At 50.5% G+C, this 13,963-nt stretch overlaps 2 protein-coding genes across 2 annotated transcripts; both read left to right on the top strand.

The window, feature by feature from the left end:
- Positions 1-5,646: 5,646 nt before the first annotated feature.
- MIND_00007100 (Vacuolar amino acid permease) lies at positions 5,647-8,252 on the top strand (the record flags this gene model as incomplete). Its single annotated transcript, XM_037357045.1, has 18 exons — positions 5,647-5,787; positions 5,840-5,849; positions 5,903-5,920; positions 5,969-6,029; positions 6,080-6,239; positions 6,283-6,323; positions 6,372-6,402; positions 6,459-6,500; positions 6,556-6,602; positions 6,662-6,758; positions 6,806-6,928; positions 6,984-7,221; positions 7,273-7,457; positions 7,507-7,552; positions 7,606-7,680; positions 7,733-7,824; positions 7,881-8,033; positions 8,085-8,252. 18 exons carry the CDS (start codon positions 5,647-5,649, stop codon positions 8,250-8,252), a joined length of 1,728 nt encoding a protein of 575 aa, XP_037224955.1.
- Positions 8,253-8,629: 377 nt separating this feature from the next.
- On the top strand, positions 8,630-11,344 carry MIND_00007200 (Vacuolar amino acid permease; the record flags this gene model as incomplete). Its single annotated transcript, XM_037357046.1, has 16 exons — positions 8,630-8,803; positions 8,850-8,859; positions 8,923-8,940; positions 8,985-9,045; positions 9,090-9,249; positions 9,300-9,340; positions 9,402-9,432; positions 9,480-9,521; positions 9,572-9,618; positions 9,663-9,753; positions 9,803-9,925; positions 9,971-10,208; positions 10,255-10,440; positions 10,579-10,653; positions 10,701-10,945; positions 11,000-11,344. The coding sequence occupies 16 exons, from the start codon at positions 8,630-8,632 to the stop codon at positions 11,342-11,344; spliced, it is 1,887 nt and encodes a 628-aa protein (XP_037224956.1).
- Between the last annotated feature and the right edge of the window lie 2,619 nt (positions 11,345-13,963).

Here is a 13,963-nt window from a genome sequence, read left to right on the forward strand (position 1 = left end):
CAGAAAGCGTGTCGAACCCGACTGGCCCAGAAAGCTTCTCGCCAGACCCATATTGGACGAAGAAGGTGGTGTTGGGAGCGTTTGGAAGGTAGAGGAAAGCGCAGGATCGAATTGCAGTGGGCTGGTCCGAAGTTGCAGTCAGCAGTCGGAATGGAAGTCCCGTTGAGAGCAAAGCAACTGAAGTTCTTGTTGGAGACGCAAAAGTCCGCGCTTAAGAAGAGTAAGAAGGGGGAGGGTAAAGAGAACAGGAAAAAGGGCGACCTTCCACTGTCGAAGATAACTTGAAAGTCTTGTCCGCCAATTGGCACATGAACCAGATATTCAGTCTCGAATGATGCTCCGTCAAGCACTGAAAGATTGCCACCACGACGGCGAGATCCTGTGTGTGTTCGGCGACGAGTGGCTTGTTTGAAGCGCTTCACAACAAGCGGGATGCTCATCTCGGTCCCGGGGAGATGAGGATTCGCAGTTGTAGCAGCAACGAGGGAAGCGATGAGGCCACATGCGAGCCAAGAGCTCGAGGAAAACATGCTGGGTAATTGGTCATCTGCTCTTGACGACGTCCGGCGGGAGTCGGGGGAAGCTGTGAAAAGCTCCGTGCATTGTGCCAATAGCGGCAGTATCAAGTAGTATGTCCAGCAGAATCGTCTCTATCTTCTTGAGCGTCTGGAGTAGATGATGGCTTTTAGAGCTTGAGGAAATGACTTTCTCATAAGTATCAAGGTCGTGGGGGATGGAGCTGGTGACTAGACGACATTAGCAACTTGAAATGCCAGTCGACAAGCGAGCGGACGCACCTCTTATCTGGGTCAAAAACCTCTACAGTGACCGCACCGAGAAACACATCCTGTACTAGTAGAGCGGGAGTTTTGGTGTCCTGTCTCCCTTTATCGTCCGCCCACATTTCCCCCTCCCTGGAAGCAATGGTTCATGTTGAGGGTCGTGCGGCTAGATGGCATTTCAGCCGTCCAGGCTCCTTGGCCATTGTGCGGTCGAAGTGTGTGAGGTGAGCAATGATTCGTGAAGGCAGCAACATCATCGGCGAAAGGTTCGGAACAGACAGTTTTCCACGTCAGTGGTCTTGCAGAGGATGAGGATATATGAAAACAATGAACAGGACTGCATACGCACCAGTACATCGAACGTCCATCATCCATGTGTTTTGCGTGGAGGCTGAGTTGGTTGAAAGCCATTGCCCTGGAGATTAGTCGCGCCTGTGGTCGTGTATTAGTACTTCAACAGGAGCCAGACGAGCACTTGACGCTGCGCGACAGTTCACTCGGGTTCTTCGAGGAGTATAGGTGTGACGTAACGCCTCTGGACTTGCGCTAAAACTATCATTCCCTTCCTGCCGGATTCGAGGCGAACGGAGCCGTTTCGTCCTCCCTCAAGTCTACATCTCCCAAACAACTTACCCTCGGTCGATTGCTAGCCCACGTCGTAAGCCACCGGCAGGATGCATTCATGCCTCAAACTATCGAATATCTCACGTCTACCCGCCCATATCCGCGTAAGATCTCCAGTTCGTCGCCTTCCACGGACTTGAGACATAAAATAGAATCATGCGAAGTCCGCTGCCGATGGCTCGGTAGCGAGCATGCACGCTCTTCGACGTTTATACTTCGACTCCGAGTCCCGGATGATTTCGCCCCAGCAACTGCTTTTGCTTGCCCCCGTCTTCTGTGCGCAGCTGAACTCCGAGTCCTCAGCAACTCCTACACTGCAAAGCCTCGTGGAAATGGACCCTCATGTCGCGAAGGAACAAATCTTCCGCGTCTTGTGGGCCCTGCAGGGATTAAGCTCTTTGGTCTGTCTACAACGTTTCCCCGACGGCGTTGTTCCGGAGATCTGGCCACGCATCTGGACTTGGGTGACGCTTTTAGACGCCTTCTGGGAAGAGATGCCTGCGTTCCACGTACAAGACGAGCAAGAGCATACCCTCATTACGATTCTCAGTTGCATTCTCAATCGAAATGACTCGGAACACGCCTTCAGAGCTGATCTGGTTAACAACCACGCTATTTTCGTCATTACGGGGAGCATTTGGCGCCGACTCGCACTCAAGCAAGACTCGAAACCCCCTGTGAGCGTTCAAACCGCATACGTTTGGGAGTTGTCTACGCTCTTCACCGTGATTATGGGGGCTGACGGGACAAGGGATTTGGAGGATTTTTTTGGAAGCATCGCTTCCGGCGCTGGAAGCTGGCGAGCACTCGCGCATATGCTGGTCGTCACAGTGCGGCATATTTCTGAATCTACTCCGGAGCAAATATATTGGAGGACTCCAGATCCGGGGGATGACTCGGACATGCATCGCCGTTCATGCTCCACATCACTCAGCGTGTTCTTCATCATGATGGATCTCGCGCAGTCGGTGAATCCAACCTTCACAGACGATCTCCGTCAAGTTGGCGCTGTCGGCGCATTGACAGCCACGATTCTCCGTTACTCTCGATTGGTTGAGTCTTTAAATTCCGCCGAAATAAGTCGCAAATTGCCCGAGTTCAAATTTGCCTGGGGTCTTCCTTCACGCAACGGGATTTCGAACAGCCTCGACTATAACCTCAGACACCGCGGCGCACAGCGTACCGCCGACCCGACCTTCCTCTTCTCGTATCTTTATCAGCTAATCATCAAGCCAGGAACAACACGCCATTGGCTAATCGAGGGGCTTAAACGCTGGACTGCTCCATGTTTTACTCTCCAGTAACGATCTCAGACTCGAAATGCCATTCGACCACCACGAGTTGGAGCCCCCCGCAGCATAATATTGAGCTTGGACTTGCAATCAAGCTTGACACGACAGAAAAGGTGAGGAGCCTACTCGAGCTTACGCTGCCTGCATACAGCTATTATTATTCGGTCCTTGTCGCCTTGAAGAGAGGGTTTGATGACATCGATTCTGTTGGCGTTCGCCATCGGACGGGCCGGATTTTTGCAACTTGAACCTGCATTTCTTAATTCGTGGCATGCCCTCAAAAAGCATGTCAATAGCCTGCTCGTGGGCATTTCTGATGACCGGAAAAAGACTCCAACGACCCGGACGAATTTCAGAGCTTGTGACGATCTCACAGTGTGTTTTTTTCGCTTGTTTTCCGAGTCGCTAACAGACCATGGCTGATTCTTGTTCTCGGAATAGTGTAATAAATTCATGCATAAAGCACGCTTCAAACGATGTCCCCAGTGCTCGAGCAGACTTTACTGCGACAGAGCATGCCAACGCTCCGATTGGAAGCGTTTTCATCGATATCAATGCCAGCTGCTTCAGGCCCGTAATAAATGTATGTGCCCCCAAACCTGACCGCTTCGCACAGGAGAGCTAAACTTACGCAGATTATGGTCGCATATTCACGAACGCGGATGGCTCGTTTTTTTCGGGCCCTGATGAACGCTTGGTTCCATACACTCAGGCACACGGTCTCAGAGCTCGTGGTGGGCCACAAAGCGGCTTTGCCAGCAATTCCGATGAGCGATATCTGCGTCCTATTCACGTTCATGAACGTCGCAGGCCCACCAACAGTCAATCCCATCGCCATTGCGTCCGACAGCGCCGCGGAAATTCGGCGGCTATTCCCGGATATCATCGACCGCGTCCGGCAGAGCGGAGGGAGGATGCAGCTGCATGTACTGGAGATTGCGCATGGCGCACCCTGGGTCGAAGATAGAGACACCCCAGAGGCCATGGTTGGCAGCGACACGATTTTGGTGCCAATGCCGTTACGACTAGGCAGCAGCGAATATTTGTCTGGGCTAACGCTGCTAGCACAGTCAATTGCCTGTTTACCTGTCGAGGGGCGATTAGGCGAGCGATTCTCAGCGGCCTTGACTCAAATTGTCAACAAAATGGATCCATGGGTGTACTAACTTGAAGGAGCCTGGAACAGCTGTGAATGCCAGATTAGACCCACAATGCTATTCGAATTATCATGTAAATATATACTTACATATTGACACCTAAGTGCATACTTGTACTCTATCTCATTCGTTTCTATGTCGTTGTAATGAGAGTCAAGAAGGATTTCGAAAAGGGATCATTTCCGGAATAGACATTTTAAGCGTGAAAAGGCCGTTACTAGAAAGGGGACGATGTAGAAAAAGCAAAGCAAACGACCTTTGGGTTGGAAGATCATATATTTGAAGAGTGTTCGCGGCGCTTCGCGATCAGGGAGGTGACCTTTGCACTGGGTAGAAGTTAGAACAGTAGTCGCAGTTGCAACTTGAGGACCCGCGTAGTAACTTGAATGAAAAAGGACGCTCTAGAGGAGTTCAATGATGTACTTTCAAGCTAGAGGCATGTTTGGATGGGGGTAAATGACCGTCTTGTCAAGACCTGGAAGAGGGGATGATTGGGGAGACAAATACGACAAGTCTCTGCAGACATACCTTGAATTTACAGCGACAGCGACATCATTTGAATCGTCATCTCCAGCGACCCTCCGCATCCCCCGTACCAGCAGACCGGACCCGCAAAATCTCTAGTTTCCTTCAATTCCCATCTCTCTGACCCTGGCTCATATCGCCCAGCTCCATGACTCGGACTCGGAAAACGATCTTTGGAATTCGCAATCGTCTGTTTACACTTGCACTTTGACCGCTTTGGAGCCCCGTGGTGATGTGCAGCAAGGTCGTAAATGAGTTTTCGTTGTGTGGAGTCAGAGATGAGCTTGACCGCAGGCGGGTTCGAAGGTGCAGCTCGAGAGGAGGGAGTGAGCGATATTCCGGGGTGGGGGCCGTATAATTAAACGGGGTTCAGCAATTTGAATGAGCATATGGGTGGGATGTGGGTGCCTTGTCATCGTCGTTGGTCAATGAGGATTGCTGTGACTTGGGGTCACGGTCCGTGACGCTTGCATCCTCCATCTCCAAGGGTGCCTTTTATATCGCGACGCCGAGATAGCAAGAAGCGAAACCGGCTTATATTTGGCATGGTTGGTGCTGGCACACAGACCCTCAATGCATTCTTCTCCCGAGTGTGGACAGTGGGCACGACGGATAAGTAGAGCTGCCGGTTACCGTTTTTTTGGCCGAGCAGTGACCAGTTATGGGCGACAGTAGTGAGTCCCGGCTCTTCGGCAGTGCTTCGTCGCTTTCTAACATCCGCTTCTTTCTGGAGCGTGAATGTAGGCTTTTACCAGTAGCGTTCCGCAGTCCTTTCGCCGTCAGCTATTGAAGCGGTCTTTCCTCTCCAAGCGTTGCTCCGTTTGCAAAGCATTTCCACCATTCAGCACGACTACTGGCATTTAGGCGTGCAGCTCTTAACATGTTACTTATCTTCGATGTCCCGAATAGTGGCTCTCCAAACAACATTCGGCCTGTCGAGTCCGAGACATGAAGCTCCACGTCCACGAGCTACTTCGAGCCCGAGAAGCTGCTATCGTTGTATCCCGGCCAAATCCCGACTCATGGGGTATAGGGAATCTCGGCTAGGCCTAGCTCTGCGTGGAGAGCAGCGATACTAATTCGACCTTGATGACCACGGAGTCGCGATAACGCCTTGCAAGACAAACACGCCTAAACAACGCGTCGGTGTCATCAGCTATTAATGCCGACCGATGGCAAAAGCCACTATATAAGACTTGAAGTCGCGCTCGACTTCCTCGCTTCGGGTCTTGTTCCTCCACACCTCTCCTTCCCCCATTCCCCTCCATGTCGAGCGAGCGCGACCCACTAATTCCCAAGCAGACCCACCCTGAAGATGGCGCAAAGCAACGAGTAGGGCCGTTGGAGATTTCTGCGGCAACGAGGCGGTGGATTCTAGTGGGGATGTGGCTAGGGACGTTTCTTGGGGTGCGTGCTTATATATCTTCTCTTCTCTAACGTTGCTCAGTCTTTTCGTTAGGCAATGAATCGTGAGTGCCATCCTCCAATATGCAATCCCTCTCAGTGACCTTGTCGTTCGCAGTCACTCTCGTGCCTACTAGTACGCCGTTCACCGGAGATTATCCACCCGTCTGATAGTGCGTCCCAGTGATGCCTGCAATCTCCTCCGAGTTTCAAAAATTCCATCAAGCCAGCTGGCTGGGAACTGCGTGAGATACGCCCCGCTGGGTGGAGAAGGACTGGCTCTAACCTTGTTCAGAAACTTCCTCGCTTCCTGCACATTTACGCCTCTCTACGGCCGACTATGCAACGTCTTGGGCCGTCGACGGGCATACCAGCTTGCTATCTTCCTAACCGGGGGCGGCGCTGTTGGGTGTGGCCTTGCACAAAGCATGGAGGGGTTGATTGCTGCTCGCTTCGTGCGTCTCTCGTGCAGCAGTGCTTGGCACTAACTCCATCCAGATCGCAGGAATGGGAGGAGGAGGCGTATTTACGGCTTCAACGTATGCTTCTAAAATCTTCAGCTGGTGCCACCCATTGACAAGCTGAAGGATCATCGTTAGCGATATGTATTCGCTCCGGGTACGCTCTTTAACGCCATATATCTACCCTCACATTCACATATCTGAACTTCAAAGGACCGCGGCTTAGTTCAAGCTGTTGCGAGTGTCTTTAACAGTGTGAGTTGCACTACTAGTAAATCTCTCTCCAGGAACGCTGTTGAATAGGACCAAGTTAGGACTAGGGCTTGGTGGACCAATTGGTGGTCTCATTACCGACTTGTGAGTTCCTCTGCTTCAAGCCTTCAATGCCTGTGGGGCATGCGGTAACTCTTGTGTAGATTGGGATGGCGCGCAGCCTTCCTGATGCAAATCCCCCTGTTCGTTGTATCCGCGGTAATCACCCAATTCAATGTACAATATGTGACTGAGTCGGAGGTGAGCGCAGCTATAACCCTCTTGCCATTGACCTCATCAACGGATAGAGCAAATCCAGTAGTGCAAAGGAGATAATGAAAAGAATTGACTACTTCGGCAGCCTTTCGCTGCTCACGTTCGTTGGAGCATTTGTGCTGCTTTTGAGCTCTAAATATAACGAGAGTCTACCAGTGAGTGGCGAAGTCCTCACAAGCTGGACTGATTAAAATACGTCTGAATCCCCAGTGGCTTCATCCACTCGTTCTCGTCCCTCTTTTAGTTTCGGTGACTTTTATGGTCGTCTTTGTGCTGGTCGAGCTGTATGTCGCGGTACAGCCCGTGATGCCAATGTTCCTCCTCCAGCAGAAGATCCCTGTACTCGTTGGTGCATCTAACTTCTTCGCTAATGCCTGCATCTTCTCCATCACGTACTTCTTCCCGCTGTGGTTTCAGGTCGTCAAATTCCAGAGCGCTTCCACGGCTGGTTTGACTTCTACTTCAATATACGTAAGTGCACAGGCTGACAACGTCGCAGGGCTGCACCTCATGCCGAACAGCGTTTCGCTGTCGCTTGGGTCCATCTTCGCTGGTTGGATGATGCACAAGACAGGGCGGTATAAGATGATCAACGCCATTTTTGGGGCCTTCCCCTTCATCGGCGCCGTTTTCATTACCATGTTGCGCGAAGACTCGGGTTGGGTTCAGTCATGGTTGAGCATCGTATGTAGCCCATCAACATTCTATAGAGTTTGTGCTAACATTCGGTCAGGTACCCTTTGGATTCGGAAACGCCGTCGTGTTGCAGACCTTGCTGAGTACGTCCCCAAAGCTCGTGTTCCGAGTGATACCGTTGAACATGGTCCTCCAGTCGCGCTTCTGGCTCATCTTCCTCCATCGCAAATGGCTGTCGGAACAGGCTTTGGGCAACTCTTCCGGGGTTTAGGTGTGTGTGTCTATGTAGTACGAAATTGCCTTCAACTTGACTTTCTTTGCAGGCATGGTAGGCGGTGTAGCCGCGTCTTCGGCGGTATTTCAAGGTCGCCTCGATGCCGAGCTTCACAAACGATTTCCGCCTGGCTCTGAAGAGGTCCTTCTCATTCGGAAACATGAACTTTCTCACTTGCTAACGCCTTCGATAAATAGTTGATCATGAACATTCGTCGTTCAAGCGGCTTCTTGCGCCAACTGAGCCCCGAAGACAGACGTTTGGCCCGCGACTCGTATGCCATTAGCCTCAAAGCGGTTTACGCGCTGTCTGCGTTGTCCGCCCTGCTAGCGTATCTCGTTCGCATGCCGGTTAGTACTCGATTGAGTCTTGCCTCTTCTTTCCTTACCTGCTTCGCGCAGATTCCAGACCAAGACCTCGATGAGGCACATAAACCCAAACTCGTCAAGCCAGCAGGGCAAGAGCAAGCGGTTTTGCCGGAGCCGCCGTCGGCCGACTCCGAGTCGAATGCAGATGCAGCAGACAACTCGAATGCCAGTTCGCGGAGAAGTGGCGATGAGACGATTTAGAGTAGTATGACCGTGACAATAGATTACTCGTCTGATTCAGGTTGAAAGCAGGACCTGAGTATTGTATGGGAATGCAACTCAAGGCCTCAAGGAGAGTGGTGACAGCCTGAGCCTGAGAATGAAGCAGAATCATTCATTCGGAAACTTCACATCTTCATCTTCAACATGTACTGATTCGGACAGAGCTCTCATCATGAGTGAGACGCTTGAGTACTCGTAGTAGTGATAAACTCTAACAACAGTATCTAATCTCGTCGGAGATTCGGGGCGATTGCCGACGAATACGTCATGCCGCACGATCACGCTCAGAAAAACGTCACACGCTAACTTCCATTCTTCTTCACGACCACCAGCACTGGCGAGTCCCCGTCTCGGCGATGGCAGCAGTTCCCAATGAACGCGATCCCCTCATTCGCAAGCCTACCGCTCAAACGCGTCCTGTGCCAGACGTGGAAGAACATGACGCAAAACACCGATTAGGACCATTGGAGATTTCGGCGAGCAGGAGGCGGCGAGTGTTGGCTGGGTTATGGATAGGGACGTTCCTCGGAGTGAGTAATAGTCCAATCTCATGGTCATCGCCTCACTCAGTCGCAGTCGTTAAATTGTGCGGCGTTATGTCGTTCTTTGCGTTGCATCGTTCTTTGTCCATGCTCACTCCTTCCTTAAGTAACGCTTGTCCCGACAAGTGAGTTGTCCTTGACGGAAATGCATATTGGTGACACTCTCCAGTGATGCCCTCTATATCATCCGAATTCCAAAAGTTCCACCAAGCCAGCTGGCTAGGCACTGCGTTCGTCGTCTCCAAATGTGTTGACAAGCCTCTGAATCACGCAGATACCTCCTTGCAACCTGCACCTTCACACCTCTTTATGGTCGCTTATGCAATGTAATGGGTCGCCGTGCGGCAAACCACACAGCAATCTTCTTCGCGGCCGCGGGGACCATTGGATGTGGGTTTTCGCGAAACATGGAGTCGCTCATTGCCGCCCGCTTTGTGAGTCCTGCTTTTGCTCTCGGTGAGTATAATTCTCACCGTCACGTTAGCTTGCTGGTATCGGCGGTGGCGGCCTATTTACCACGTCAACGTAGGTTCTATTCCTGGAAAGAAGACGTTCAAGTTGATCATCTCCTGTTATTGCTGTTCAGAATCATCGTCAGCGACATGTATACTCTCAGGGTCAGCTATCTTTTCTTAACTTGCACACCTTCTAATGCACTTTCCAGAATTGGGGTCTCATCCAAGGTCTTGCGAGCTGTTTTAATGGCGTAGGTCATCTCTTCTATGCTCAAGTAGTTTCGGATTCATAGCCGGGCAGTTAGGTATGGGACTTGGTGGACCATTCGGTGGCGTCATTACAGATTTGTGAGATGAGTTTCTTTACTCTTCCTGAGGCTGACTGTCACCAGTTTGGGGTGGCGTGCTGCATTCCTTCTCCAAATCCCGCTTTACATTGCCGCTGCTGTTATGACGCAGTTTAATGTAACCTATGTAACGCCGGTGAGTGTCCTGTGTTAGCTTACGACGGCCTTGACGCAGGCCTCACTAGGGAAAATCCAAAGGAACTAAAGAGGTTTTAAAGCGGATTGACTACTTTGGTAGTCTTACTCTCCTCACCGCAGTCGGATCGCTGCTCCTCTTTCTTAGCTCAAGATATAACGAGAGTCTTCCGGTGTGCCACTATGATTTGGTCTGATACCTCTTCTGACCAAAGCAGTGGCTCGATACACGGGTCATCATTCCTCTCTCACTCGCCATAGCCTTCTTCATCGCGTTTCTCATCGTCGAAATCTTCGTGGCACCAGAGCCTGTCATGGCCCCGTCAATGCTGCGACAGAAAGTCCCCGTGCTCGTCAGCGCATCGAATTTCCTGGTGGCCGCGTGCAACTTCTCTGTGACCTACTTCTTCCCGATGTGGTTCCAGGTTGTTACGCTACAGAGCGCTTCTACGGCGGGTGAGCCAAATTTGTCGCCTACTTTCACTGTTCCGACCCAGATCAGGACTGCATCTTATGCCCAATAGCGTCTCTATGTCCACCGGCTCCATGTTTGCGGGATGGATGATGCACCGCACGGGTCGGTACAAGAAAATCAACCTCATCTTTGGCTTCTTCCCGTTCATTGGAGCGACGCTGATCTCGTTCATGCGCCGAAGACTCTGGACCAATTCAGTCCTGGCTCAGTATCGTAGGAGTTTCGCTTTTATTTCTTGGAGTTGATTGATCAGGACACGAAGATTCCTTTGGGTTTCGGCAACGCAGTGGTGCTGCAGACGATGCTAAGTATGCATCGTTACCTTGCTGCATTGGTTATTGATTGGCGCAGTCGCTTTGCTCGCGCACCTCCCAGAATCACAAATGGCCGTCGGAACAGGCTTTGGCCAGCTATTCCGAGGCATTGGTACGTTCAGAATGTCTAATAGTTTTCTGGTATGACCCTCCACTCAGGCCAAGTCGGCGGCGTTGCGATCTCTTCAGCGATCTTCCAGTCCCGGTTAGATAGCGAACTCAGAAAACGTTTTCCACCAGGCTCAGAGGACCTCATTCTCCGAATCAGACGATCGAGCGCCGTAATTCGCGAGTTGATCCCCGAAGAGCAGCGTCTTGCGAGGGACTCTTACGCCGTCAGCCTCAAAACTGTCTACATATTTGCTGCCTGCTCGACCTTCTTGGCTTATCTAGTTCGTTTACCCGTGCGTTCAGAATCTTATCCATTGCCCGCACAATACACTGAAGTCGACTGTTAGATCCCAGACCAGGACTTGGATAAAGCACATGCCAGGCGACGACAGGCAGCTGAGGCCTCACCGCCAGCCGCGCCACCCCAGGCTGCGGTTGATGTCGCTGGTCCAACTATCAGCCCGTCTTCTGACACGCTGCTGGACGCGGACTCCAGCTCTCACTCGGGGTCCATAACTCCTACCGACCTTGATGCTGATCCAGAGGCAAATTCTCACTCTCGCTCAATTCCGACGCGTCACCGACGGAGATTGTCCGGGTTTGAAAGCTTCGACGGTGGAATGGACTTGGAGAGCGATGTGGTTGGTGGATCGGCGCGGTCTAGAGCGTCGCTTGGAGCTGCGCGGACGTGAACAGAATACAAACGTGGAGCAACAACGACGTCATTCAGGGGGCCTATCTTTTTGAACTATTTTTGTCCATATAATCAATCATAGAGTGGACAACTGCCAACGGCGTGATCGACAATGTTCGGTCGTGCTGCGTGTCAAGTTGTTGGCGCGAGAACGGGGAGTGTTGTAGGAGCCTACGTCATGAGCGTTGGAGCGCAGAGGGTGTATAAAAGAGGAACCCGATTCTCAAGGGCTCCACCCGATACTTGACCACCGACGTATCCGACCACTGCTGTAGTGCATGCCTCGAGCTCGCCTCCTTCATCCCCGTACAAACTAAACATATGGGATCTCGGCCACTTTTCGGAGCAGAAACAACGCTGGAGACGACCGCCGTCACTGGCCTCAACCCGCCTCAATTTTTCCCTCATGCCCGCGACTTCACTATTGTTGGCGGGACTTTCAGCTCGACCTCGCACCACTACACCGTGGAACAAGGTGAGATTCCACTGCGCTTGCTGCTAGCAGCGATTCAAACTTTGTTCACAATCGTAAGATCCAACTTTAGGCAACGGGTTTCGGCAGGTGCACTGGGGCGACCTCAACCTTCTGCGGAATCTCCGAATGACGTCAACGTCCGGTACTGCTACTGTGTCACGATCCCAGTCGTCGCGGATTATGTTTGCCGCCAAAGTGTATGGTGCAAGCGCAAACATGAGTGTGGCCATTTATGAGGGAATCAAGGCAATGGAGGCAAGTCGTGATGCTCAGTGTTGTGCCCTGGAGTAGCAATTGACAACTATCGTAGGAGTGGTCTCAGGCTATTTCAGCCTACTCCAATATTCGGTAATGTGCCAGTGTGTCGTTAGATCTTATCTCATCTGATGCCTACTTAGACATCCGGCTTTGCTACAATTGTTCGGAACAGGAAATCGCGGACAGCTCTATGCAGCAATCTTCCATGATGGTAGGGACAGATCTCTGTTTCAGAATCATGAGCTAAATAAAATTCCTATAGATCTTCTCTCTCCTGAAGAGATGTTCACTCATAAAGAGACTTTGTGGACTATCTACTATCAACATTTCCTGGTGTGTATAATCCAGCTACATTGGATAATGAAACTGAGGAAAATGAAAATATAGATTTCTGAATTATTAGTGAGCTTATATCAAACTACTTCAATATAGTAATAATTATGTGCTCATTTTAGATTGCAGGTGGTCTTGTTTGCCAACTTCTGGGACTGAAGCAAGTGGTAAGCATTATTTATCTACTTGTTTTGGTTGATGACTTTGATATTTGATCAGACATCAGCAATGTTTACTCCTTGGATCCGGCCTTCAACCCGTTACCTTGTGCTTGAACTTTTTCCAGGGACTTCAGAATATCTGTCCAACTGTATTGTCTGGTGTTACCCTGTTGTGGGTGAGATGATCATGACAAAGCTTGCTGATTCAGTCAGTATGGTGGCTCAATCCATGTCAATCTGGGCCTTTCTTTCACAGTGTGATGAATCTCTAAGCTCTAGCTCTACTGCAAAAGTGTTAGATTGGGCTAAGCTACACCTGAACAGTGTCTATCATGGGCTACAGACTGAGGAGCTTTCACAACAGACACCAATAGCCATATTTGATCAGCCATCAGATGGTCAAATGCTAGACTTTGGTTATGGCTGGACAAGAATGCTTGGCACACATGATACCAAGGCTATACTGCTAAGGAGTGGCTGGACTCGGTAAGCTTCATAAGTATATTAGATAATCATACTGAATACATCTGCTTAGAGTTTCTTCAATGGAAGATTTCTCTGTGCGAATAAGTGCAGATATGATGGATGGAGAGCAAGGGATTGCCTGGCTGGCTCAAGCTGCTAGCATCTTCAACAAGCTTGAGAATACTCAAACTCGCAGAAGCTATTGTAGGATTTACTTCTTTGCCTTTTGCTATGCTGATAGGCTACAGCTCTAATATCAGAGGCAACCTGCAAAGTGCACCAAATATCATCATCAATAGATCAGCCATTTCCAGGATATCTATTCTTGTGTCCTCTATCAGACTTCTTTGTTGATCCCATGATCATATCCTGTCCAGAAACTGTTGCCTACTGGTCATTAGATCTGTTGGGCCAATCAATGCTCTCCCTAGCAGAGGCAAAGGCTCTAGGGTTTCCAACCATTCAAATCACCCTCCAAGCCACAGGACAATTCTGGTCTGATGATATCTATGATGCTGTAATCCAGTTTCTGGAGGCAACAGGTCAACAGCCATACTCAGAGGATGTGGTTCACTCACTTGGCTTAGCCAGCTGTTCACTTCTGCTCACAGTGCAAGATGCTTTAGAGAGTGGGAGTGATGAGGATTGGGAGAGTTGTAGCTCAGATATTGACTGATTCTCCTATATTGAATGACTGATAGAAATGTATTTGTAATTCAATTTCAAGTGTATACTACCTACTACATATTATTTCAATTAACTGTCTGTGCAGTCCCTTGCAGTCTTGCTGCTGAGTTGTCACGGTTTGTGTCGGGCTGTCGGGCCCTATATGTCCCATCTTCCCTCACCACCCTGAAGAGCCCTAGGGCTTGACAAGCCTTCATAAATCCACAAGCTCAAAGCACTGAGCAACAACACTAATATC

Source organism: Mycena indigotica (assembly GCF_014461135.1).
Source record: "Mycena indigotica strain 171206Taipei chromosome Unknown Mind.scaff0001, whole genome shotgun sequence".
NCBI lineage: Eukaryota > Fungi > Basidiomycota > Agaricomycetes > Agaricales > Mycenaceae > Mycena > Mycena indigotica.